This window comes from Diadema antillarum, unplaced genomic scaffold (assembly GCF_040938485.1).
Source record: "Diadema antillarum isolate AM-2024a unplaced genomic scaffold, OU_Dant_1.0 seq00000481_RagTag, whole genome shotgun sequence".
Lineage (NCBI taxonomy): Eukaryota > Metazoa > Echinodermata > Echinoidea > Diadematoida > Diadematidae > Diadema > Diadema antillarum.
Genome location: NW_027271445.1, coordinates 920,473 through 944,248, shown reverse-complemented (window position 1 = coordinate 944,248; position 23,776 = coordinate 920,473). Strand labels below are relative to the sequence as shown.

General features: G+C 38.6%; 1 protein-coding gene across 1 annotated transcript; it reads left to right on the top strand.

Annotated features, from left to right (window-relative positions):
* Window positions 1-611: 611 nt before the first annotated feature.
* On the top strand, window positions 612-21,244 carry LOC139733514 (ubiquitin-like-conjugating enzyme ATG10). The gene is made up of 6 exons (XM_071644324.1): window positions 612-731; window positions 5,665-5,844; window positions 6,931-7,039; window positions 16,913-17,010; window positions 19,947-20,038; window positions 21,038-21,244. Exons 1-6 carry the CDS (start codon window positions 630-632, stop codon window positions 21,129-21,131), a joined length of 675 nt encoding a protein of 224 aa, XP_071500425.1. The 5' UTR covers window positions 612-629; the 3' UTR covers window positions 21,132-21,244.
* The last annotated feature ends 2,532 nt before the right edge of the window (window positions 21,245-23,776 follow it).

Sequence of the window (23,776 nt, the reverse complement as noted above, 5' to 3'; positions counted from 1 at the left end):
CACTCAGCGAGGAAAATGCAGTGTATATATCATTAGCATACACTTTTGAGTGTAAAGAAATAGCAATAACTGAGACTTTTTTGGTTTATTCACATAAAATGTTGATGGTTTACTGTAATGTTAGGAATCACAAAATGTACCAATGCACGATCCTTTGTTTTTGTAAGTTTCCTTCAGATCTGAATTGAAATTATATCCAAAATATCATATTTGAATAAATAACATTTTTGCATTCCAAAACTGGGAGAAAATATTGAAAAACAATACACTTGAGAGAATATTTCACATTTCCAGTCTGCATTTTTAATTGATAAAGGCAAAGGCACTCAGGAAACTATATTTCACTGTGCTTTGAGATTTAGATGAAATTTTGACCATTTCATATTTGATGCTTTCAGGCAACAGTCTGGTAATGCTAATGAGGGATGCGAGAGACGGTGCACTAAACAAACCGAAAGGCGGAGAAATTGATTTTCATGGCGGCCTTCGGTAGGCGCTTACAAGAAGATGTCATACTCCCCCACAACTACATACACGTTGGTCAATGCATCATGCAGTTGTAATTGTGTTCACGATCTGTATAATGTACGAGAGAAACGTAAACAGACGAACCGAGTGAACACGTGAATATGGCAGGGTCTGTCGATCATGAACGATTCAGGGCAAATGTCACAGAAATCGTGCGATTTGCGGGACAACTGAAAGAAAGATGGGAAATCAGATCATGTATGGTGCGTCAAAGTAATCTTGTTATCAATTTACTTCCACCGTATTTATGCATGCTAGACTTTATTTCCTTCATTTGATATGAGCTGAACTTTCTGGTGGTTTGGAAGTCGCTCCCTGTGTGAGTTTGTACTGTATTCAGGTGCACACATTCTAGTCGGCTCGTACACTGTATATCTCGGTCTCAGCTGAGCTGCCTGTGGAATCCAGTAATCGATCCGTCAAGCGTCAAACATAAAATGTGTAAGCTAATAACACACCAGCGAAAAGCGAGAAGTGCGAGCAACGAGCAAGTGTTTTCCGTGATGTAAACGTTAAAGTGTGTATTGCCTTTTATACCATGATTAGAAAGAAAACTCCGTCTGTCCGGAGGAATTTTATAACATTTTTTGGCAAGGCTTTTCACGGACCTCGACCTCTAAGGCCAGGGCGAGGAGGGAGGGAGGGGATTCCGTGAAGCCAGACGCAGTCTCCGCGGAACATAGCCATCCCCGCGATGACAAGCTAGCTAGATGCCGACTGATCTTTGGCATTTACACATAGAATCATCTACTACTGTGATAGAAGGCGACATAAATACTAAAGTGCATGATTGCCGAATTTACTAGTAATAATATAACTTTAATTCACTGGTCACAGATTTACATGATATTGACATTTATTGACTTTATCAGGGCATGGAACCCTCTCTCTGTTCAGAGTACAAACATTATACTACATTCAAACTATAAACTGTACTGCATATATGTTTCATGATTGAAGAAATGAAGGACAGAACAGAACCAAGTTGAAATGGCAGTGGGCATGTCTCTGTAATATGCCATGTACCGGTACTGTAAAAGTGGATATTTTCGCGCGACTAATATTTCGCGCGCAGTTGATTTTTTGCGAGCGGTTGGTCGGGTAAGAAGAGTTTCGCGTGTTTTTAATTCCGCGGAATCAAGACATCGACTATTGGTAGCAAGAATCCTGCAATCTCATTGGTCGAGAACTGTTTGTGGATTTTCTACTGGCCACATGCTGCCTCACGGTGGTAAACTTGTTATCGCGCACTTGTAACAAAGGTTCGCGCACTAAGCAAGCATTCACCCACTCGGAACGAGATGCCTGTTGGCTGAAAAATCATGCATCCAGTACCAGGGGCCCGTTTCATAAAACTTGTTATCAGCGACAACTGCCACATTTCTTTGACAAATTTGCTCTTAGTCTTAGCCAATTAGATGCAAGGATTTCAGTAGCTTATAACAAGTATGACAATTTGTCACTGATAACAAGTTTTATGAAACGGGGCCCAGGTCAACAATGAACTTTCCCTGCTAAGCACCTTACCACGAAGTCTACTCTCAATATCTTTCCACAGCTTTAAGCGCTGAATTGTATGATCATGAAGCTCAAACCACAGGTACATCACCCAAAGATGCCGGTCAAGTGTGATTATGGTTGAAGTCATCAGACAAGGGCAAAGGTGAAAAGATCAATGAACTTCTCCTGATAAGCACTGTACTCTTTTACTTGTGGAGTACCAGTACTCTCAATAACTTTCCAGAGCTCTGAGCTATAACCACGAAACTCCTGCCACAGATACTTGCACTGAACCAGTAAAAGATGAAGATACCTTAAAGGACAAGTTCACCTTCATAAACATAAGGATTGAGAGAATGCAACAATATTAGTAGAACAGATCAGTGAAAGTTTGAGGAAAATTGGACAATCGATGCAAAAGTTATGAATTTTTAAAATTTTTGTGTTGGAACCGCTGGATGAGGAGACTACTACAGCTTGTGAGTCATATGCGTACAACAGTATAAAGAAAATGTAAAAGAAAATTCAACATATTTTCACTTTTTTCGCATAATAAAAGAGCTCTTGACTTGCCTCTTTCTAAAGGCAGGGGGAATAATATTGCCCATAACATTTGTCGGTAACGAGTCAGGGGAATGTGTACTTTTTTCAAAAGATGAAATTTTGTGAAATTTTCTTTATATTTTCCTTATATTGTTGTACGCAAGTTATTCATACACTGCAGTAGTCTTCTCATCCAGCGGTTGCTGCACAAAAATTTTAAAAATTCATAACTTTTGAACGGATTGTCTGATTTTCCTCAAACTTTCAATGATGTGTTCTACTAATATTGCTACATTCTCTCAATCCTTATGTTTATAAAGGTGAACTTGTCCTTTAAGGTGGCCGTCAAGTTTGAATATTGATGAAGTCTGACAAGGTCAGAGATCAAATGGGTCAATAACCTTACATACATATTGTAATTAGAAATACTTCACTTAAATGTACAATAGGCATATTGATATTTACTTTCAATAACCTTCCACAACTTTGAGCTATGACCATTAAAATAGGTGCCATAGGTACAGTGTACATGGTATCTAAAGATGATGGTCAGGTTTGAATATTGGTCAGGTCTGACAATATCAAAGGTCAAAGTATCACCTTCAGATCTTTATGACATGTATCTCAGCTTGAAAGCTGTGTCAAGTTACCAATTTAAACCATTGTGATATGCAAGCAAGACATAGCTTGGCATTTGCCCTCGGTTTGTTTGTTTGTTTTTTCACCGCAACTTGTGCAGAATTTGTAAATTATCTATTTAAATGCAATGAAATTACAATTACATGAATTTGCCTTTGTATTTGAATTTTCACATGATTGCAAACAACATTTGTTTCCAGCCAATTCCATGAATCTAAATGTTTCCATATGAATATTTTTCCAAGGATGTACATGTATTCGGGTTCAAGTTGTTGAGAGTCAAGATCTTGAATTTAGATTCTCTGCACAGATGTACCACTGCATTTTAGAGAAAAAATTTTGTTCTGTTTGCTGTCAGTCATTCAAGCAAAGCAAGCTTCTTGGCTGTACAGAATATTGGCTGAAAATGACTTCAGTACTGCAAAGTACTGATATCTCAATTACAATATATGTTCTAAAGATATAGATACTTTGGAATAAGAGATCACAATTGTACTTTTATGATGGTTGATTTATTGTGATGGCATAAAGTGTTAAGTTTAGTATATCTTTGAACTAAACACAGTTTTGCTTTGTGGACCCTGTTCAGAAGTGGCTGAAGGGCTGCTCACATACATGTATCTTGTTTTTCCAGCAATCATACAATTGTATGTTAAGACTACAAGAGTTTCTATTCCTTTAAATTCAGTGTACTGACTTGAATAAACCAAAAAGACCCACTCCAGACTTTGACTGGCAGGCTGCAATATTTTAACTAGCCACTTTCCAATATACTTTATTACTATCAGCTTCAAATGTTCACCTCAAACAGGTCTGTCACATTTTGGCTTCTAGGGTATTACAAAACAAAGTGTTCTCATGCAGCAGGAACTTTACCATTGCTCAAAGACAATATGAATCAAAGCATTTTAAAGTTTTCTTTCTCTTTCCCCTCCATCCAACCCCTCCTCCCCCCCCCCCCTATTGCTGAATTGTACACATACATTGTATGTACCACACAATGAACAATCTCTTCAGAAGCAGTGCTTGCCTGCTGTACCATTGCACAAGGTACAACCGCAATAATATGACAGTGACACTCATGTTCATAACCCATGTTGCAAGGTCCCACCCAGGATCAAAGGTCTCAGTAAGAACAAATATTTCTTTTGGGAGGGGTATTTAAAGGTTTTAAAAAAGCAAAAGAAATCATATCTTTTGTCCCCCCACCCCCCCCCCCCAAAAAAAAAGATACACATTGTAAATCATATTCTCATTATTTTATGTACAATAGTGCCAGAAACATTACATGCATGGCTTATCAGATCTTGTTCAATCATCCATAGTGACCACAATAACTTGGACGCAGTGCTTTGGATTTTAACAGTTAGTACACACTGTAATGTATAATCTCAGTTTTCAATATGAATAAATTTTTTTTTTAAGATTTATAAGGTCAGAGGTCATGGACTAAAAAGTCCAAAGGTCAGGCGTTTACATTTTAAGCAGTAGCTCATACTGTGTACAGTAGGTCTGATCCTAGATATTCTTGCGAAGAACCCCTGAGATAAGTGCATTGAAGACTCGTGAGGGATATGATACAATCCAAGATACTATTTTTAATGTCATGGTGTTAAAGAATACACTTGTACTGTCCTTTTTAGAACAAAATTAGAGATGAGATGCTGTACATAGGGTACTACAATGTATAATAATATGACCTTGTGAAGTATCTTCCAGGGGGATGGTACTCAGTACACAGATGAGCGAGGGTGATGCCATTGAGTTTATCGCTCGCTCCGGAGTCCCAAGTCAGTCTAACTGCGTCAGTGAAACGAAACCAGCCTGCCAAGCTTCTTGGCAACATGATTTTCCTCGATGATATCTTTGCCCTTGGCAGGACTGGTAACTGACCTTAGCTTTATGTTGGCATTGTCCATGTTTCTAGACTGAGAGGTATTTTTGTCACAAATGTGTCACAAAGTTTAATGGCTAGTAGTCATGTTCTGTCATTATCTTATCAACTGGCAAAATGTGCAATGGAAATAGATATAAGTTATGTACTCCTTGATTTTAATGGCACACTTTTTTTTGGGGGGGGGGGATGGGTAGGAGAGGGTAATATTGCACAGGTCAAGACGACATATGGACATTATCTCTGCAAATTATATCCAAGTACATTGTTGTAATAGAATGCTTTTACTGTATGTGCACAAGATGATCCGAATTCATCATTCACTTTTACTTCTGTTGTCATTTTAGTTTGTATCATTACTTGTCACACATTACTTCAATAGTGAAGTGCAGGTATGATTCTCTGTCTGTCATATCTAAATTATGTACATATCACTATTGTAACTACATTGTACTATCCATGCTTTCCGATATGCGGTATATTTGAACTAACTTTTATCCATGCATACACAGTGATGTACTAGTATTTATTTACATGTGTCTTTCTGTGTACCATTATAGAATGGGTGTGAGGAGGTTTGCTACCTTGTAAATCAAGGGGTGGTGCGCCCTCTGTGTCAGCCATTGGTTCGGAGTGAACCAGCAACATCCTCTCAGCCTGGTCCAGATTGCTCAGAAGACAGTGACGTAGCACTCGACATCGAGGATGAAGAGTGGCCTCCACCTGAGGGGAGTTTCAATGTAAGACTCCATTCTTGTCCCTACTTTCGGAGTGTCCATCCTTTTATTTTGGGGTTATGTTTCTTTTCCCATAACTGTACTTTCCGTAACTAGCATCACATGTTGAAGCTGAAGTATTGTAAGTTACACCCAAGTGAAAAAGAAGGAACCTGCCTGGGATTTGAACCTCACACCTACTGCTTACCTTGCAGTGGTATTTGTACTACCAACTGAGCTAAAGTCAATTCATGGCAGTGACATGATGATGTTTAGACAAAGTCCAAATGCCTCATCTCTCTTTTCGTTCTCTCTTGGTCTTATTCATAATAATGATCATAATAATAATGAATCAAAATATGATCTTCGGTATTCAGAAGCCTATTCAGTGTTGTCACATTTCTACCAGAGAGTTCTGCTGTTATTACCCTCAATCATTAGGGTCTTGAAGGAAGGTATATTACATGAATGAATAGAATTTAGTTCTTTTCTTCCCTTTTCAGTAAGTTTGACTGGATACAGCTGAAGGTGTTACAGGGTACGGTGATTAAAACTCATTCTTTGTGGTGACGCCAATATCAACATTTAAAATTCATTACATTTTTTTATTTTGTAATCCCTCATTATTCAAAAGCTTCAGGTCATCTATCATGCTTTGTGGTACGCATTGTGCATCGGGTATAAAATCATTTTCATTTTTACAATTTCATTCATTCATTCTTGAATGTGCAGTATGGGTAGATTATAATCAAAGTTGATACAAATCATGCCTTGGAGAAAGGGGAATGCCAAGTTGTCAAGCTTTGGTCTATGACTACCCTTTCCTCCATCATATAACAGGAGTCACTGCACTCTGTAAGGTTATTGCCCCTAATAGGTTAAAAGACCTCTGTGATCTGCTTCCTGCTTTGTCTCTCAAAGAATACTTTTTTTTATTAAGACATCCCAATTTTTGTGAGCTATGATATCTCAGACAGGGAGAAATTTGAACACTTGCGTCTTTTTGTAAGAAATTGTTGGTTGCTACTATGCGATTGACAGTGAAATATTTCATGGCGCCATTGTATTTTTATCACGTTTTATTTTCTGTGATTGCTTGCATCTAGACAGCTTCAGACGCGGAACTGGGATGTTGCTGAGAGTTGCCAATTTGAGTATCACATCTTGTACAGTCAGAGCTACTCGGTGCCTGTCCTCTATTTCACCGCGAGTAAATCAGGTTTGTGAAAAGTGTGAGAAGTAATTTGTTAATGTGGATGCCAGTTTCTGTTTGCATTCATAAAGTATTAAACTTTCTGCCCTGTGCTGTAGGCATATTCCCAAGTAGATAGACAGTATTTGACAATGTTAAGAATGACTTTGCTTCTATTTTAATGTGTAGGTCTCATCCAAGAAACAAGCCTGATCAGGCATTGGTGCATGGTTTGTGTGATGTGGCTTAGTATTCTCTGAGTTACGCTCCATAAATTGAGCATAAGATTGATTGTAACTCTTTATGAAACATGCCCCTAGTCTGTGAATGGCTAGTGACTCTGCTAATTCACTGACGGTGACTCTAAGAATTTGTGCGCAGCAAACACTTTTAAGACAAAAACAGATGATGGAAGTGTTGCTAGTATAATACACTCTGCTGTGCTTGTGTCATGGTTGTGCAATTTCAGTTGCTGCCGGATTATGTGAGCAAAGACCTTAGACCTATATTATGTGAAAAACTGTGTGTGATTACAACAGGCCAGGTTATTATTGCTGCAGCAAAAACAGATAAACTTGATCCCATCAGATTTAAGTTATGTTAGGTTGACTTGTAACAAATGTGAGATTTGATGAGCTCTTTGTCTCTCATGCAGAGCCAGATAACTAATATTGTTCAAAATTTTGACTTGTGTTACTCTGGTGCTGTATGCTATACAAAGAAGAGATTTTACTGAAAAACTGTCCAAAGACAGCTTCCAAAAAAGATGGTTTCCTTTTGTTTTTTGACTGTCTGATTATGGTCATGGGTCATCATTTTCCAGGAGGACCTGACTGTCATCCTGCAAAGCTGGGTTGGGGGGGGGGGGGTGATTAAAGGGATCGTATAGTTTTGCTTGAGACCTAATTTCAGGTTTCTAACATTTTTTGGTGAGATAATGAGAAACCTCTTATGAAATATGAAAGAGTATGTAATTCTATGAGGAATTCAATGTTTATTTGATGAAAATTGGTTTTGAAATGGCTGAGGTATCCAAAAAAGGGCGATTATAATAAAGTATGGGACCCACACTTTATTACGTTCGCTTTGTTTTACTTTGTTTTTGGATGTTTCAGTCATTCCAAACCCGATTTTCATCAAATAAACTTTCAATTCCTCTTAAAATGGTATGCTCTGTACTATATCATACGTGTTTTCTTGGTATCTCGCAAAAAGTTATGAGCCCAATTCTCATCTCCACCAATACTGTACCATCCCTTTAAAGGAAATTCCTGTTGCATTTAAAAATGACTCTCATTCAGACTCCAGAGTTGATATGTTATATGATATATGGATATTATACTGATATTCTGACATGTTATGTTTCACTCCACTCTTTTGTGTACTATCACACAGGAGTAGAATAGTTGTACATTTATGATTGATCAGTTTCCACTGCTAAGTTATTATTGCAAGGATGTGTAGTTTTGATGCTCGCATTTGTTTGATCATCTTGTTTTACTACTTTTTGAGCTCGTTGAGTTCGAACCATCATATATTATACATGTATGTGGTGGCTATCAAAATGATTATACACTTGAATATTTAGCATGCCCTTTTTCATCTCTCAAACAGTGGGGACTGGTAGACCAGTTTACTCACATAATATGTTAACATTTTGTGAATATATATTGTGAACTGGATCCGCTGGCCTTTTTTGCAGCATGAAACTTTCGCGAATTGGCGACTAGCATTCAATGCATAATGTAGATAAAACCTTTCATATGCTTCTTACCTTACGTTTACTTTTGCAAATCTTTGCTCCTCAGGAAAGTTTCATGCATGCAAAAAAATGTTAGGTTTTACGGTAATTTGAAATTGTTTTATTTATAATTTTGAGCATTTTTATGCTCTTGAATACCTTTCCTTGCTTCAGTACATACATTTGTATGGGCCCCTATCAACCCTTTAGCAGCTGAAGATTCCATACATAATTGCTTATTGTTTCCTAAAGTCACAGCAATATTACTCTCATTTCAGCAATTGTCTAAATTATGTAAAATAGCTCACTGCATGTTTATGTCTATTATAAGTTATGTTTATTTGAAAGCCTGTTAAGACTTTACCATGAGAATGGTGTGTCACAATTTGATTCTGACATACTTTTGTTGACCTTTGACCTATTTCAAATTACATAATTACATGATTTATTATTCTATATTATGAAAACAATAAAAATGGTAAAGCATAAAATTATGAAAATCAGACGGATGGTTTCAGGCATTTTAGGGAGTAATGAGATGGGCAGTTTTGGGCAGTTTAGTTACTAGTGGGTTAACAGAAAGATATCCAGCTTCATCATAGACACGCACACACACACGCACACACACACAATCACACACAATCACACTCTTACGTATGCTTTCTTTCTTCTCTCTGTCTCTTTTTTTTTCTCTCTCTCTCTTTCCAGTCTCAAAGAGTTTGATTTCAAGTTTTTTATGCCTCCGCCACGAATTGTCGCTGGAGGCATTATGTTTTCGGGTTGTCCTTCCTTCTGTCTGTCCTTCCGTCCGTCCTTCCGTCCGTCCTTCCGTCCGTCCTTCCGTCTGTCCTTCCGTCCGTCCTTCCGTCTGTTCTTCTGTCCATCCGTAATGAATTTTGTGGACAGCGTAACTTAAAAACCGTTTAAGGTATCATAATGAGACTTGGTATGTGTATGCATGAGTGGACGAAGTTGTGCCTATCAACTTTTGGGCTCACATGCTTAAGGTCAAAGGTCAAAAGGTCAAGGTCAAATGCTCAAAATTTCACTATTTCCTCCATATCTATGCAATGCCTGGAGGTTTTTTCTTGAAACTTGGTGTATACATGTATACCAATACCAAATAAAGATTCTCCAGAGAGAGTTTTGAGTCATGAGGTCAAAGGTCAGAGGTCAGAGCTCAAGTGAAAATGTTAAAATTTTACTTTTTTCTCCATATCTTGAAAATGGTTCAAGCTGTCTTTATGGAACTTAGTACATATGCATGTACTGACTAGCAGTGATTATCTAGGGAATGTTTGGGTCATGGGTCAAAGATCAAGGTCAACTCCTGGTAATTTCACTTTTTCCCTCATATTTAAATGCAATAGTTTCCAGATTTTTCTTGAAACTTGATGTAGACATGTATAACCCAATAGAGATTCTCTGGGAAGTTTCTTACCCAAAGGTCAAAGGACAAGTGAAAGTGCTAAATTTCATTTCTTTGTCCATATCTCGAAAGTGACTCAAGGTACAATGAAACTTCTACCTGACAGTGATTCTCTTGGGAATTTTAGGGTCATAGGGTCATATAGTAGGGTCAAAGGTGCAGGGTCAAAGGCCAAGTTAAAATGCAAAAAATTTACTATTTGATAGTAAACTTACGTTTTTTCTCAATACCTTGAAAGTTAATCAATGCATAGACATAAAAAAAGAGTCAAAAGTGAAGTAAAAATTCTCAAATCCCCAAATATCTGTGCTCTTAGGCATTATAGCCATCCATCCAATTAAACCTAGTTCAAGGAAAGTGAACATTCAACACATTTGTGACAAACCTGTCATTTTAATATTTTGCCAATTATGTGAAACTCATCACACATTGTCAAGACATTGTAGTATAGACTTATAGGAGAACCATGCATTAACCCATTGAGGACGAGTCCCGAGTATACTCGGGCAAGCGTCTATGGGAAATGCATGTTGTAGCAAAATCAAACCGTCCTCAACGGGTTAAGGTGGAGGCATACCAGTTGCCATAGCGACATTTCTAGTTTGGGTTTGTGGTTGTTGTTTTTTTTTGTGTGTGTGTGTATATGTGTGTGCATCTGTATACAATCAAGATAAAACCCAAATGTTCAAGTTTGTGATGAAAAACTTAGCCAGGACATTAAAATCCAATTTGAATATGATTTTTCAAATTAGAACTTACGAAACTTTACTTTGCCTTATAGCATTAGCATGGATTTTCACTCTGTTTCTCTAAGGTTTGCTCTGTAGTCTCCACACAAGATCAGTGCGATAATGTATCTACGGACATTTTTTGCCAACTTGATTGTCATTACCATACAGGATACATCCCAAACATATATGCTTGAGCCTCGTTGAGGGAAGCGACAGTCCAGTTCTTGCTGGCCATGTGTAGGTGCTGTACCTGTAGCTCATTCTGGCACTGGGCCAAGTAGCTGAAAATGTCAGGAGACAAAATATCTAGGCAATTCCATCATTTACACATCTCCCCTCATGTGAGAATATTGAAAAAAAGGAACCTCCTATCACATCTCACCACTGTCTGAACCCATCTACCTAATGACAGTTGTTGTCAATTTGATAAGTATCATGAAGATTCAGACCAAAACATAGACTATTTGAGGCTTTTTTTTTTTTTGCAATTTTGTGACATACATGAAGACAATATCATACAACGTATATCCAAAAAGTTATATGTTTGTCATGCAGTTTTACGAGATGAATTGTTAATTAGTCTAGTTTGTCTTTAATCAAGGGGAGGGCATCACAAGCATTGCAAGAATTATCATGAAAGTGTTGAATGTTTTTCCTGTCACTTCCAATGGTTCTGACAGTTCAAGCAGTGGTGTAGCACACACACACACACACACACTCACACACACACACATGAACAGCAAGAATTGTCCCCAACGATGACTGCTACCTTAACCAGAACAAAACAAACTGATGTATGACTGATGTTGATGGATGGTCCTTCAACAAAAAAGATCAGTCTTGTTTTGTTCTGTCTGTCTGTTTGTTTGTTTGTTTGTTTGTTTTTATGTTTGTTTGTTTGTTTGTTTGTTTGTTTGTTTTTTAAGATGTGCTGAGTTCAGCTTGTTGTGAGTAGTACTTTTTTTCCAATGCAAAATACATCAATTGAGGGTTATATCAATTAGCATTGCTTTAGGACCTCAAGGAATGAGCTGTAATCCAAGGATAAAAAAAAGTTTAAGGACTCTGTAACATGGAGAGACATTGGTGGCCAGATTGAATCGAATCTTCACTCGCTGCCGACCGGGGTACATTCAAACCACCGACAGGGTCCATCACGGTGGTCAGTGAATATGTGCGTCGAAGTGTACACTCATCAGTAATGGTCAACTCCAGTGGAGATTCTTTGAAATTCTTCTTGTGTGTGTGTTTAAACACAGAGATCGGTGATAAGGCTACACATAATTCTATACAGGGATTCTCAAATATACTTGAGCCGGCCAGCCTTCCCACTCCATATGCTGTCCCAGGGCTACTACAAATTTTGTAGGTCTTCAAGCAAGTTTTGGAAGATATATTTTAACTCATTTGCAAATTTTTAATATTCAGCATACGTCATTGAAGTTTGGTCATCAGGCATTTAAAATATGCATTGTGTGGAAAGACACACACACACACACACACACACACACACACACACACACACACACACACAAATATGTGGCTGCAATATATGCAAAAAAAAAAAAGCAACAAACAAACAAACATGGACCACAAAGTAGTAGTAGTAGTAGTAGTTGTAGTAGTTGTTGTAGTCAAGGTAGTTGTGTTGTAGAGTGTGGTTGTAGTAGTACTGTACATACAATGTACTAGTAGTTGTACAGTAGTAGTAGCAGTAATAGGAGCAGCAACAGCATTTAGTAGTTGTTGTTATAGTTCAGTAGTAGCAGCAAAAGCAGCAGCAGCAGTGGCAGTAGTTAAAGGACAAGTTCACCTTCATAAACATAAGGATTGAGAGAATGTAGCAATATTAGTAGAACACATCATTGAAAGTTTGAGGAAAATCGGACAATCCGTTCAAAAGTTATGAATTTTTGAAGTTTTTGTGCAGTAACCGCTGGATGAGAAGACTACTGCAGTGTGTGAATAACTTAGATGTCACATGCGTACAACAATATAGGGAAAATATAAAGAGAATTTCACAAAATTTCATCTTTTGAAAAAAGTACACATTCCCCCGACTCGTTACTGACAAATGTTATGGGTAATATTATTCCCCCTGCCTTTAGAAAGAGGCAAGTCAAGTGCTCTTTTATTATGCGAAAAAAGTGAAAATATGTTGAATTTTCTTTACATTTTCTTTATTTAACTGTTGTACGCATATGACTCACAAGCTGTAGTAGTCTCCTCATCCAGCGGTTCCAACACAAAAATTTTAAAAATTCATAACTTTTGCTTCGATTGTCCAATTTTCCTCAAACTTTCACTGATGTGTTCTACTAATATTGTTGCATTCTCTCAATCCTTATGTTTATGAAGGTGAACTTGTCCTTTAAAATGTATTGAAATATTGTGTGTGCTTTTTTCATTTCATTTTTTGACAGACGATTTGTGATTATGCAATTTGCAAGCATAGGTGAGACCATACACCACCTACCCCAGGGTTATTATAACCGCTGAGGATTTTGGAGTTTGTTGACATTTCTAATACTAAATAGATTGTGTACCAGGTTAAATAGGCATGAGGGAAGCTATCAGAGATAAAAGCTTTGCTTTCAATAGAATAATGTCCATGAGTGTGAGAGAAAGTGTTGACAAATGATTTTGGTACTGTACCATAATATCCTCTGATGAGATGAATAGCATGGATTCTTGATGTGTGTAGTACATTCAGTATTCTTTTATGCATGTCTTTCTATCTCACCCCCCCCCCCCTTGCTCTTCCTCTCCCTTCCCCCCCCCCCCCCCCCCTCTCCCTCTCTCTCTCTCTTTATACCTCTCACTCTGTCCCACTGTTTCTGTCTCTCGTCTTTTTTTTCTTCTTTTTTTTTGTCTCTACTGGGCTATATTGGAACTGTCAAGTAAAGTTTCTGTTTCTTGTTGCAACACATTTTATATGATGCCAGTCTATGTGTTCCCTAGGCATTTTCTGTGCTGTCTGAGTGCAGTCAGAAGTACTGGTTTCTCGTGAACTGTTCAGAAGAAATATCCCTCGTCAAAAATCAGTCTACGTATTGTCAGTTTGTTTGCTTGTTTGTTTGTTTGTTTTTGTAAAATTTTAAGATATACTGTAAAACACGATATTTTCGCAGCATGAAATTTTCGCGAGTTGGAGCCGATGGCTTTTTCGCCGCATGAAATTTTCACGAAGAGTGTAGACAAGAACTTTCACAAGCATTTTAATTTCGCAAATCTTGGCTCTCGCGAAATTCGCGAAATTAAAATGCTCGCGAACATTCCTCGTTTTACAGTAGATTTGACTGTTAGGACATTTTCTGCAGGGATTATTAAATTATTCTGTTTGGAGATTTACTCATTGTAAAATCAAAGGTTATTTGCTGATACCAGCTTATCTGGCTGTATGTATAAGAGGAATTTTTTATCTTTAAAGAGTTTTGTGAAGTTGTAGAACATTATTTCACATGGTCAACACGATGATCTCAGTAGGTCAAATAATTGCAAAATCGGCAAATTAAGTAGCCCCCTCCCCCAAACAAAGAAACAGAGAAATTACAATTCATGGCTACTGTGGGCATGTCTGCCAACAGTAATGTGTGTTTACATTGTATTTCATCTATCAGTATAGAGATAGAGAAAAAGAATGATATCTCAGACTACTGTCATTTCATGCCATTTGTTTGTTTATTTGTTGCAAATTTTGGAAGTCGACTTATTTCCGAATTGTCAAATTGCGTAGAAATACTGTCTCCAGTTAATACACAAATGAGCTGCTGAATATCGTCGCCAAGGGTGAAATTTGATATCTTTTCTCTTAAATGGGATATTACCTATTTCTCATTCATGACTGTAATAATCACTCATGAATTAAACAATGCATGATATTGTCAATCAATTCCAAATTTGTGAAATGTCCTGCTTGCAAAATACATATGGCATATATACAGTGTAGTTTTTTTTCTTGGTGTGATTCAAAATGCAATGCATCTAGTTAAACATGGCTTATCATATATCAAAACTAGAAAACTTGGCAGAATGCTGAAATCAGACTGGCATGTATATATCTGTTTGCCTCTTTTTCATCAGTAAAAAGCAGATAAACAAACAATAAATGAATAAGAGATTGGCTCTTACTATGCTCACCAACAGCACAAGAAACCAAAAGTTGAAATGCCTTGGGCTGATTCACTCTGATCAGGCGGCCAGCTAGGCCTATTCTCATCTAGCCTTTTACATCGTTGAACTGTACCTGCAGTAGAAGGCCTAGGGTAGCCAGTTTTCTCTCCACATCATCAGAGAGAAGGGAGGAAAAAAAAAAGAAGAAAGAAAAAAGCTGAAGGGGGAAAAAAATGTATGAGCTGTGAGGCGTCAGCAAGCGGAGAAATGCCAAAGTTCACATATTATATGTGTATTGGGGGGCTGCCAGCAAATATGTAAATTATGTTGATTGTTTGCTTTCTAGAGCAGGATTGGTAAGGCTTATAGGAGCTGAGGAAGGGTGACAAACCATTTCACACCTCTCATATGATATTCCTGTTTTCATGTACTTTTTGAGTTGGGATGTGACATGGTTTTAGCAAGTCAGTGGTTAGAATTTTAAAGCATCAGGTGACCTAGACCTCTCCTTTTTTTTCTTTTGCTGTTGTTTCTTTTTATATGTAATTTTGAGAATATAGATGTATTGCCAAAGCAACATCACTCCCAAATTTAAGTTGTGGTCTATACATTGTGCTATCTATCAGGATTTTTTTTTTCTTAGAAAAAGAGAGGGAGAGAAAAAAAAATACTGTGTTTCATTGTTGTTGTTTTTTAAGGGGTGGGGGACGGATGATGTACAACAGCATATTTGGTGACATCATGAAAAGTACAATGATACTTATGAGCCCCCCCCCCCCCCATTAGAGAATAAAATTGTTAGAAAATGACATTTATTACCATAGTGTGCAGTATCACTAGGTGCCAATTTATAGGTATTCCTTTAATTTTACATTTGTGCCTCTAACTGCAAAAGGTGCTGAAGGCACCATGTCTTTAATAGCCATGTACATACTGCATCTTTTTTGGTCCAGATAATCATGCTACAGGAGGTACAGATGCCAATTTGATTTTGAGCTAATTACTCAAGTTTATTAACAGCTTTTAGAGGATATAATTTGCCAGCAATGCGGTTCTTAGTGCAAAGAAGAATACATATATCAAGCACTTTTGTAGGAAGGAAAGAAATAAATAGGTCGTATATCGGAAAAAAATAATTGGGTGACAATCTACTCTCACGGTCAAAGGTCGAGCTGTATGAACTTCATCTACATCTTATTATAAAAGAAGTACTGTACCTGTGACACTATTTAATGGCGACATTTAGATCTGTGACGCGAATGCGAAGACAACGCAGCCTTCTGGCTTGGACGATGTATACATCTGTCTCCCGCATAAGCAAAATGCCATTCATTTATTTATTTATTTATTTATTTATTTTATTCATTTTCGCCTTATAAGCGTTGTCTTAGCGTTCGCATCGCAGGTCAAAACTTGCTATGATTGCATAAGATGGCGCAAGTATTCATGCTGACTGCTCACAGTGCTCAAGCAACTTGCTCAAGTTTTGGCTTTATTGTGTTACATAGGCCTACACACAATCTCACCAATTCATATTCCCTTTCTTTTTCTATTCTTTGGTTTATATTTGTTTCATGTTCATGTTTCAAACTTTGTACATGGATGTGACTTATGTAAAGACATAAGCACTTTTATAATATCCTTTTCATAAATTTCTTGATTTAGGGTCCGCTGATGATGACATTTCTACCATATTTTGTCAGTCTGAGCTTATTTATTTTGCCAATGTGAACATGAGTGGAAATGTACATTGTTCGGACTGCCTTTCTTCTTTCTATATATTTCGTAATCACACTTGTATTTGCTTGATTTACATGTACCGATACAACTTAATATGACACATAGTATATGATACGACTTCCGTTCTTGTTGAACTCGCAATGCAGATGGAAGACTGTTGAGTCTGGACGAGGTGTGGCAGATGGTACCACCTGCCTACCAGGAGAGGTTGCGCCATGAGAGATGGACCTTTATCACTCAGCAGGTACATAGTTGACCCCCCATGTCTGGAAGAAAGGGAGACTGTCTGTCTCCCTTGTATGATGGAGGCACTTTTTATCTCAAGGAAACCTTGTTATACCAAGCTCGCTTTCAATGAGGTTCCGCTTTTAACTAGGAGAATTCAACAGAAACTTACAGATTTTCCATTTCTGCATTTATCTGGTTTCTCTTTTTTTTTTAAGTGCATTTACAGTGAGGTCTCAATGACCTTCTTATAATAGGGTTTCCCATAACTTGTGAGACATCAATGGGGATGATGCTTGAATGTTAATCAAAGATAGAACTGACATTTTGTTTCTGCTGTATACCGTAACATTGATGATGTTTCAGGTATGAGGTGAAAGTCATGAGAACTCTTGCCTTAGCAGCAACAAGTAGAAACATAAAAATTATTGTTAGCATGTTCATTTGTTTATCAAGGAACAGTAGGCTCATGTTTTATGACTTTCAGATTGATTTTTGTTTGTGTGTCAAATTCTATGTATGGAATCTTTTGCAGTTTGATTTAACTTTTCAATAGTGATAATACTCCCTGTGTTAGAAGTGAGTTTAGTTATGATGTTGGATTTCGCCAATGTTCAGTCAGTATAGAGTTATGGCTTTTCTGACCACATCCCTTTTTATATTCCATTTTCTGCACTTTTGTGAGAGTGTGCCTTGCATCTACTGTATATGCCATATATTTAGCGAGTCTAAATTTTCGCGAATTGGGACTTCCCGACGATTTCGCGAGTGGTTATATTCGCATGTCTTTAAATTCACGAATAGCGCTTGACTCGCGAAATTCACGAAAATAAAAACCTTGTGAAATATTAAGCGTATACAGTATTTTACACTCGGATTATCAAATCAAATAGAAAAACATTCACCTAATATGCAATGCTTGTATGTGCTTATACATATCCTTGTATATGTAAAAGTGGGTAGAGCTGTTTGTATTTCATACAGTGCACTCCCGTTATAAGGAAATGCTCGGGACCGGCAGTTTTCTTTCGTTATAACGAATTTGCGTTATAACCGAACAAATACAATATATAACAAAACCAAGGAAACCACGCATGTGATATTCTGTTTGTTGAATACTCATCATACACTGGAAGCTATGTGAAATGGGATGGTATCTTTTTAATTTCGTTAGAATATTACATTTAACAGAGAGCATAAACAAAATAAAGTTTTTTTAGTGGACACAACTTTTTCACTTTTGAATTAACGAAACTTTTTTTTTAATGTTCCAATTAACAAAAGTTTAGAATTCCTATCATTTTCGGACTAACGAACTGTCGTAATTTCCATATTTCATTGTCAGTTTAACGAACCTTTGATAACGAACCTTTCGAATAACGCCAAAATGTTTGCAATAACAAACCCTATTTCATTTCCGAATTAACGGACATTTGGTGTTTTAAGAATCTGTGTGTTTTGTCATAAAGTACCTTTGGAACAATAAAACGAACCTTGTTTAATTTCAGATTATTGTACAGTGGATATTGCAATTATGCAAGTCCCCCTCGGAAACTGTGCGTAACACACAGAGCGAACACACAGTGATGTGAAGCATTCCATGCAGAGACGCTATAAATGCTTGTTCCGCTATGTATTTTTGGAAGCGATCCTCATTTCGTTATAATTGGACACATTTCTTTTGTTTTTCTTTGTCAGTGGCGCTCGGAAAAGACTTCTTTATAATGAAAATTTCGCTTTAACCGTGTTCGCTATAAGCAAATTTTGTACCACAGACTTTAATGGCAATAATTTTGGGACCAGAAGTTTTACTTCGTTATAACGAAATTTCGTTATAACCGTGTTCGTTGTAATGGGAGTGCACTGTAGTTGGAGCAAAATCAATATGTACTACTGAGCTGCCAGTTCCAGGTTTATGAATAGAAGATCACACTTTAATATAATTTAAGTGTTTAGTGGAGTAGTTTCTAGTTAATCATTATGTTCATTTTTGTCCCCGCCGAACGAGTTCGAGCAGGGGACTATGAAACGGGCTCCGTACGTGTGTGTGTCCGTGCGTCCGTCTGTCTGTCTGTGCGTCCGTGTGTGATCAAAATTTTCAATTTGCTACTTCTCTGTCATTTATGGGCCAATTTTGATTCTGTTTGCTTTATATGATAGCACTACATGGGAGCTTTGAAACTTTTACACAGAATTTCAATTGTGACCTTTGACCCTGACCTTTGACCTGTATTGTACATTTTACTACGAAATGCTACTCCTTCGCCATTTCTAACCCGATTTCGATTCCGTTTGCTTTATGTGATGGCACTAGGTGAGGGCTTCAAAACTTCTACACAGAATTTTGACCTTTGACCTTGATTTTTGACCTATATTGTACATTTTGCTACAAAATGCTACTCCTTCGCCATTTCTAACCGGATTTCGATTCCGTTTGCTTTATGTGATGGCACTAGGTGAGGGCTTCAAAACTTCTACACAGAATTTTGACCTTTGACTTCTTTGACCTTTGACCTTGATTTTTGACCTATATTGTACATTGGCTACAAAATGCTACTCCTTCGCTATTTCTAACCCGATTTCGATTCTGTTAGCTTTATGTGATGGCACTAGGTGAGGGCTTCAAAACTTGTACACAGAATTTTGACCTTTGACTTCTTTGACCTTTGACCTTGATTTCTGATCTATATTGTACATTTTGCTACAAAATGCTACTCCTTCGCCATTTCTAACCCAATTTCGATTCCGTTTGCTTTATGTGATGGCAATAGGTGAGGGCTTCAAAACTTGTACACAGAATTTTGACCTTTGACTTCTTTGACCTTTGACCTTGATTTTTTACCTTTATTGTACATTTTGCTACAAAATGCTACATCCGGCGGGGACATATATTACGCACCGTGTAATTTCTACTTTTCCTTGTCTTTCATTACTCTTGACATTTGTGTTGGTTAGGAGCACCCCTATCTGGGGAGGCCATTTTTCCAGCTCCATCCATGCCACACCACAGACCTGATGGGGGCAGTCTTCTCTCCTGGCAGCATGAGGTAAGAGCCCAGATGGGAAGAGAATGCACCCTCTTCCCCGATCACAAGTCGCAAGTATAACTCCATGCATAGTGGTAGGATTTCGCAACAAATCTGCCCTACTGTATTCGTCATGAATGTTACCTTTTGATTGCCGTGTGATGCCTCTTTTTTACGTGCCTCAGCGCTCAAAGGATGCTGTGGCAGAAAATGTAAAATTCCAATCAAACTTCAGTGTAGAATGTCCAGAAGTAATGTGGATTTGATGGGAAAGATGAAAATCTGATATTCAGATGAAATGATGAGGATCTATAGGTCAGGTCACTGATTTTGACCATTGAATGTCATTTGTTTTTCCAGCCATACATTACAGGCGACCCCCATTATAAGGTAGTCCTTGGGACTGGCAGTTTTCTTTCATTATATAAAAATTTCAGTATATCCAAATAAATGAAGTGTATAGCGACATGTAACTGATGATTTGGGGCCCTGAATTTTTCTTGTATCTGAAATTTTGTTATACATTAACTGTGTTCTTTATAACAGGAGTGCACTATACCTGATAAATTATGAGAGATGTCCATATAGGTATGCCCCAGATGTATTACCGCACAAGGTCTTAGTTCATTGATTTCGTGTTTCATCTTTAGTTTCTTTTGCTCTCGATTGACAATTTGCCCGACACTGAAACCAAAATCTGTGATTGATTGATATTGGTATGCAGACATTTAGGGCTCAATCTGGGATCTGTGGCATCTACGCATAATCAAATATTGCCCATGGTAAACAAATCAGAAAGCTACTGGCCACCTTGGGCAGGTGACAGCTGCATACGAGGCCTGTCACTCACAGTATCTCACCCAAGGAGTTTGTAGTACCATAGTTAGCTAATACAGTTATGATTGTTGCTCTGCACAAAGTCTACAACACTCAGAACTCCTAGAGGAATTTGACAGTATAGCAGGTGGCTGCTATTGCAGACATATTCAATTATATTCATGTTTGTCTGTGTCGTTCCAGTGGCAACTACGTCGTGACGTGGCTGAGTTCCGTTGGACCGGTGGTGGGACTACACTTACCCCTGCAGTTTTCCCAGCTGTGCCAGGGAAGATGAAAGACGACCTTCCTCTTCCAACCAGTCTCGGATGCAGCACCCGCAGCAAGTGATCGCTGCAAGGGGAGACAACCCTGCAAGCCCAGTGACCGACGGAGTGGGCCCCAAGTCCCCTCGTCGCCACTCACCAGACTTGTGACGAGGACTTGGGTGCAGTGACCGCCGCAGTGACCACAAGGATCTGAGGGCCATGGACCTTGTTGGTCCTTGAGATGCATCCTGGCTTTGCATGCTCAAGTCAAAGTGACCAACGTGACCAAAAATGCTGCGGCCATTCCAAAGTGTAGTATATCGCTTTAATGTTCACATGCTTTTGCACCTCACCAATGAGTTGTTGTCTTGTCAATGTCAGTTCTTTGTGGATGAGATACGAGCTCCTTTGAGGTCGGCACACTTCTTGTATATTTCCATTCTCTTGTTGTAGTTCACTAGCTTTACGATGATGGGCCTTGTCTTCTAGCCATCTTCTGCACATCCTATTTTCAAATTTTAGATTGTCGTATAAGCAGTTGGAACAGCAGAAAAACAAAAAAAGATATGTACACACTCAGGTAGTCGGAATCCACATGATGGACATACAGATATTTTTCTGCGAGCTGATTATGCTATCCCAAGGGGTTAGGAAACTAATTTGTGATGTAATCATCATAATACGTGTTCAGCTCCTATTCCGACACTTGCTTGTGTTGTAGTAGCAGAGGCAATGAGGTAAGAATGCTGAACATTGCGTAACAAACTCTTGCCTTTATAAAAATCGCATATTCCAGATACTGTTCCTTCTGTTGGAATAAGCGACTTTTTCTCGGCTTCACCTTCAGGCTTGTTTTGCCGAGTCTTGAAGGCATCAGTTCCATTTTAGCAAGGTGTGTCTCAAAGTCCTGTGAGAAAAGGGCCCACGTTACACATATGAGAAAGTCGACCTGAGGCAGGCCTGCCTCAGGTCGACTTTCTCGGATGTGTAAATGGTCATGCTAAACTTGGGCTAGCCTCAGGCCAGCCCCAGCTATGTGTAAACAGTACCCGGCCCAAGGCTTGCTTTCAGAGCTGGGATTGACTGGTCACATGACCTTCTGCAGGGGGTAATGTGATTGCTATCTAGCGGGGGAGTGAGCATGTGACTTTCAAGTAGAAGCAACTCCACTCCTCGCGATCTCGCAGAGCATTTCCTGCTCACAACTAAAATCCACAGAGATTCAAATGGAGGCACAGCGTTCTGACTACGAAACCTCCCACAAAGAGGCAACCACGTGATTAACCAAAGCTATCTGCTTGGTTTCTGGGTTGGCCTGGGTGCCTTTTTCTCTCTCCTCTATTTCTATCTCCACTACTATCTCCTGTTCTGGTGGAGTTGTGGCCGGGTTGGGTGGTGTGTTTGTGCTTGGAGTTGGAGACGTGGGTTGTTGTGGAGGATCTTGTGGTGGGGCGCCTTCTGCATGAGGGGGTTCCTGAGTTCGCTGCCTCTTCCTGGTCCCAGCTACTGGAAGGGGGTTCGTCGGACGCCTGATAATCGGATCTCTAGAAGGGGAGCGTCGTCTTCGGAAATTGTGGCGACATTTGATATGGTCTTTTAGGCGAGGCCAGTTATCATACACTCTTCCACAGATCGGGCAGGGAAACTTCTTACGACTGTGTTCCATTTGTTTCTGTAGGTGGAGGGTGAATGGGGGATTGGGGGCATCATAGACATAGTATGCCGAATAATATTGTTTAATTGTTATTATGAAATGTTCTGTTTACTTCTTTGGAGTGACCCCCTCTCTTGGATTGGGATTGACTCGGGCAAATAAAGGAAAACCTCTACATGTTCCGCTATAGCACGGTTGCGAGCTGCCACAACATCACCAGTTATTTCTGTTTGCGTTGCCTTTCCTTCTTTCGCCCCTTCTGCCCCTTTTACTTCGGTGCTAGCCTCCATGCCCGTCTATACTTTATTCTTAGTATTCCGGTGATGAGTCGAGATCATGAAAATGGAATAAGTCTTGAGAACCATCCAGCACCGTTGAGTCAGCTGCGCGAACGTCGCTCTCGTGGCAACTTCTAGCATCTGTTCCTCTTTCTACCAGTATTGGCCTCTGTTGAATTTGTAACCAGGTTAAGAATGTGATCACAATCAGGTAGAGAAGGGTCACCAATACCAGGCCCTCTTCCAGATTCCACATAACCTGCCTGGAAGAAATGAAAAAGGGCCAAATTATGTGAAATGATGACTTGGTAGGCTAAATTCTGGCCATCTTTGCTACATAATAACATAACATTGATTTGCTGAAGCACATCTCATTGATAGTTGCTTCATTGCAAAAAAATACTATCCTCCTTCACTACACCGTCAACTCGATGACCTATCGATTATGTGATGTGGAACATCAGTGACCGCCCCGAGGGCACATATCCATAACAAATTAACAATATTCCCTATGCGAACGTAAGGGCAGCAAAACTGGTAGGCTAAAAATTGGCCAATTTCCTATTCAGAATTGCTACATTGACTTGTCAGCACAAATCTCCTTAGTCCTTGCAAAATTACAACAAAAATTATATCCTTTCCAACTCAGCTTGATGACCAAATCGATTAAAAGAGATGGCACATCAACCGACCGCCCCGTAGGCACAAAATACAACATTATCCATGCATTACATCATAAAAC

Bases quoted from the DNA above. Each gene is read 5' to 3' on its own strand.
- LOC139733514 (XM_071644324.1), top strand. From the start codon at position 630: ATGGCAGGGTCTGTCGATCATGAACGATTCAGGGCAAATGTCACAGAA. The intron at 732-5,664 runs GTGCGTCAAAGT...GTACCATTATAG, and splicing joins GGGAAATCAGATCATGTATG to AATGGGTGTGAGGAGGTTTG. The intron at 20,039-21,037 runs GTAAGAGCCCAG...GTGTCGTTCCAG, and splicing joins TTCTCTCCTGGCAGCATGAG to TGGCAACTACGTCGTGACGT.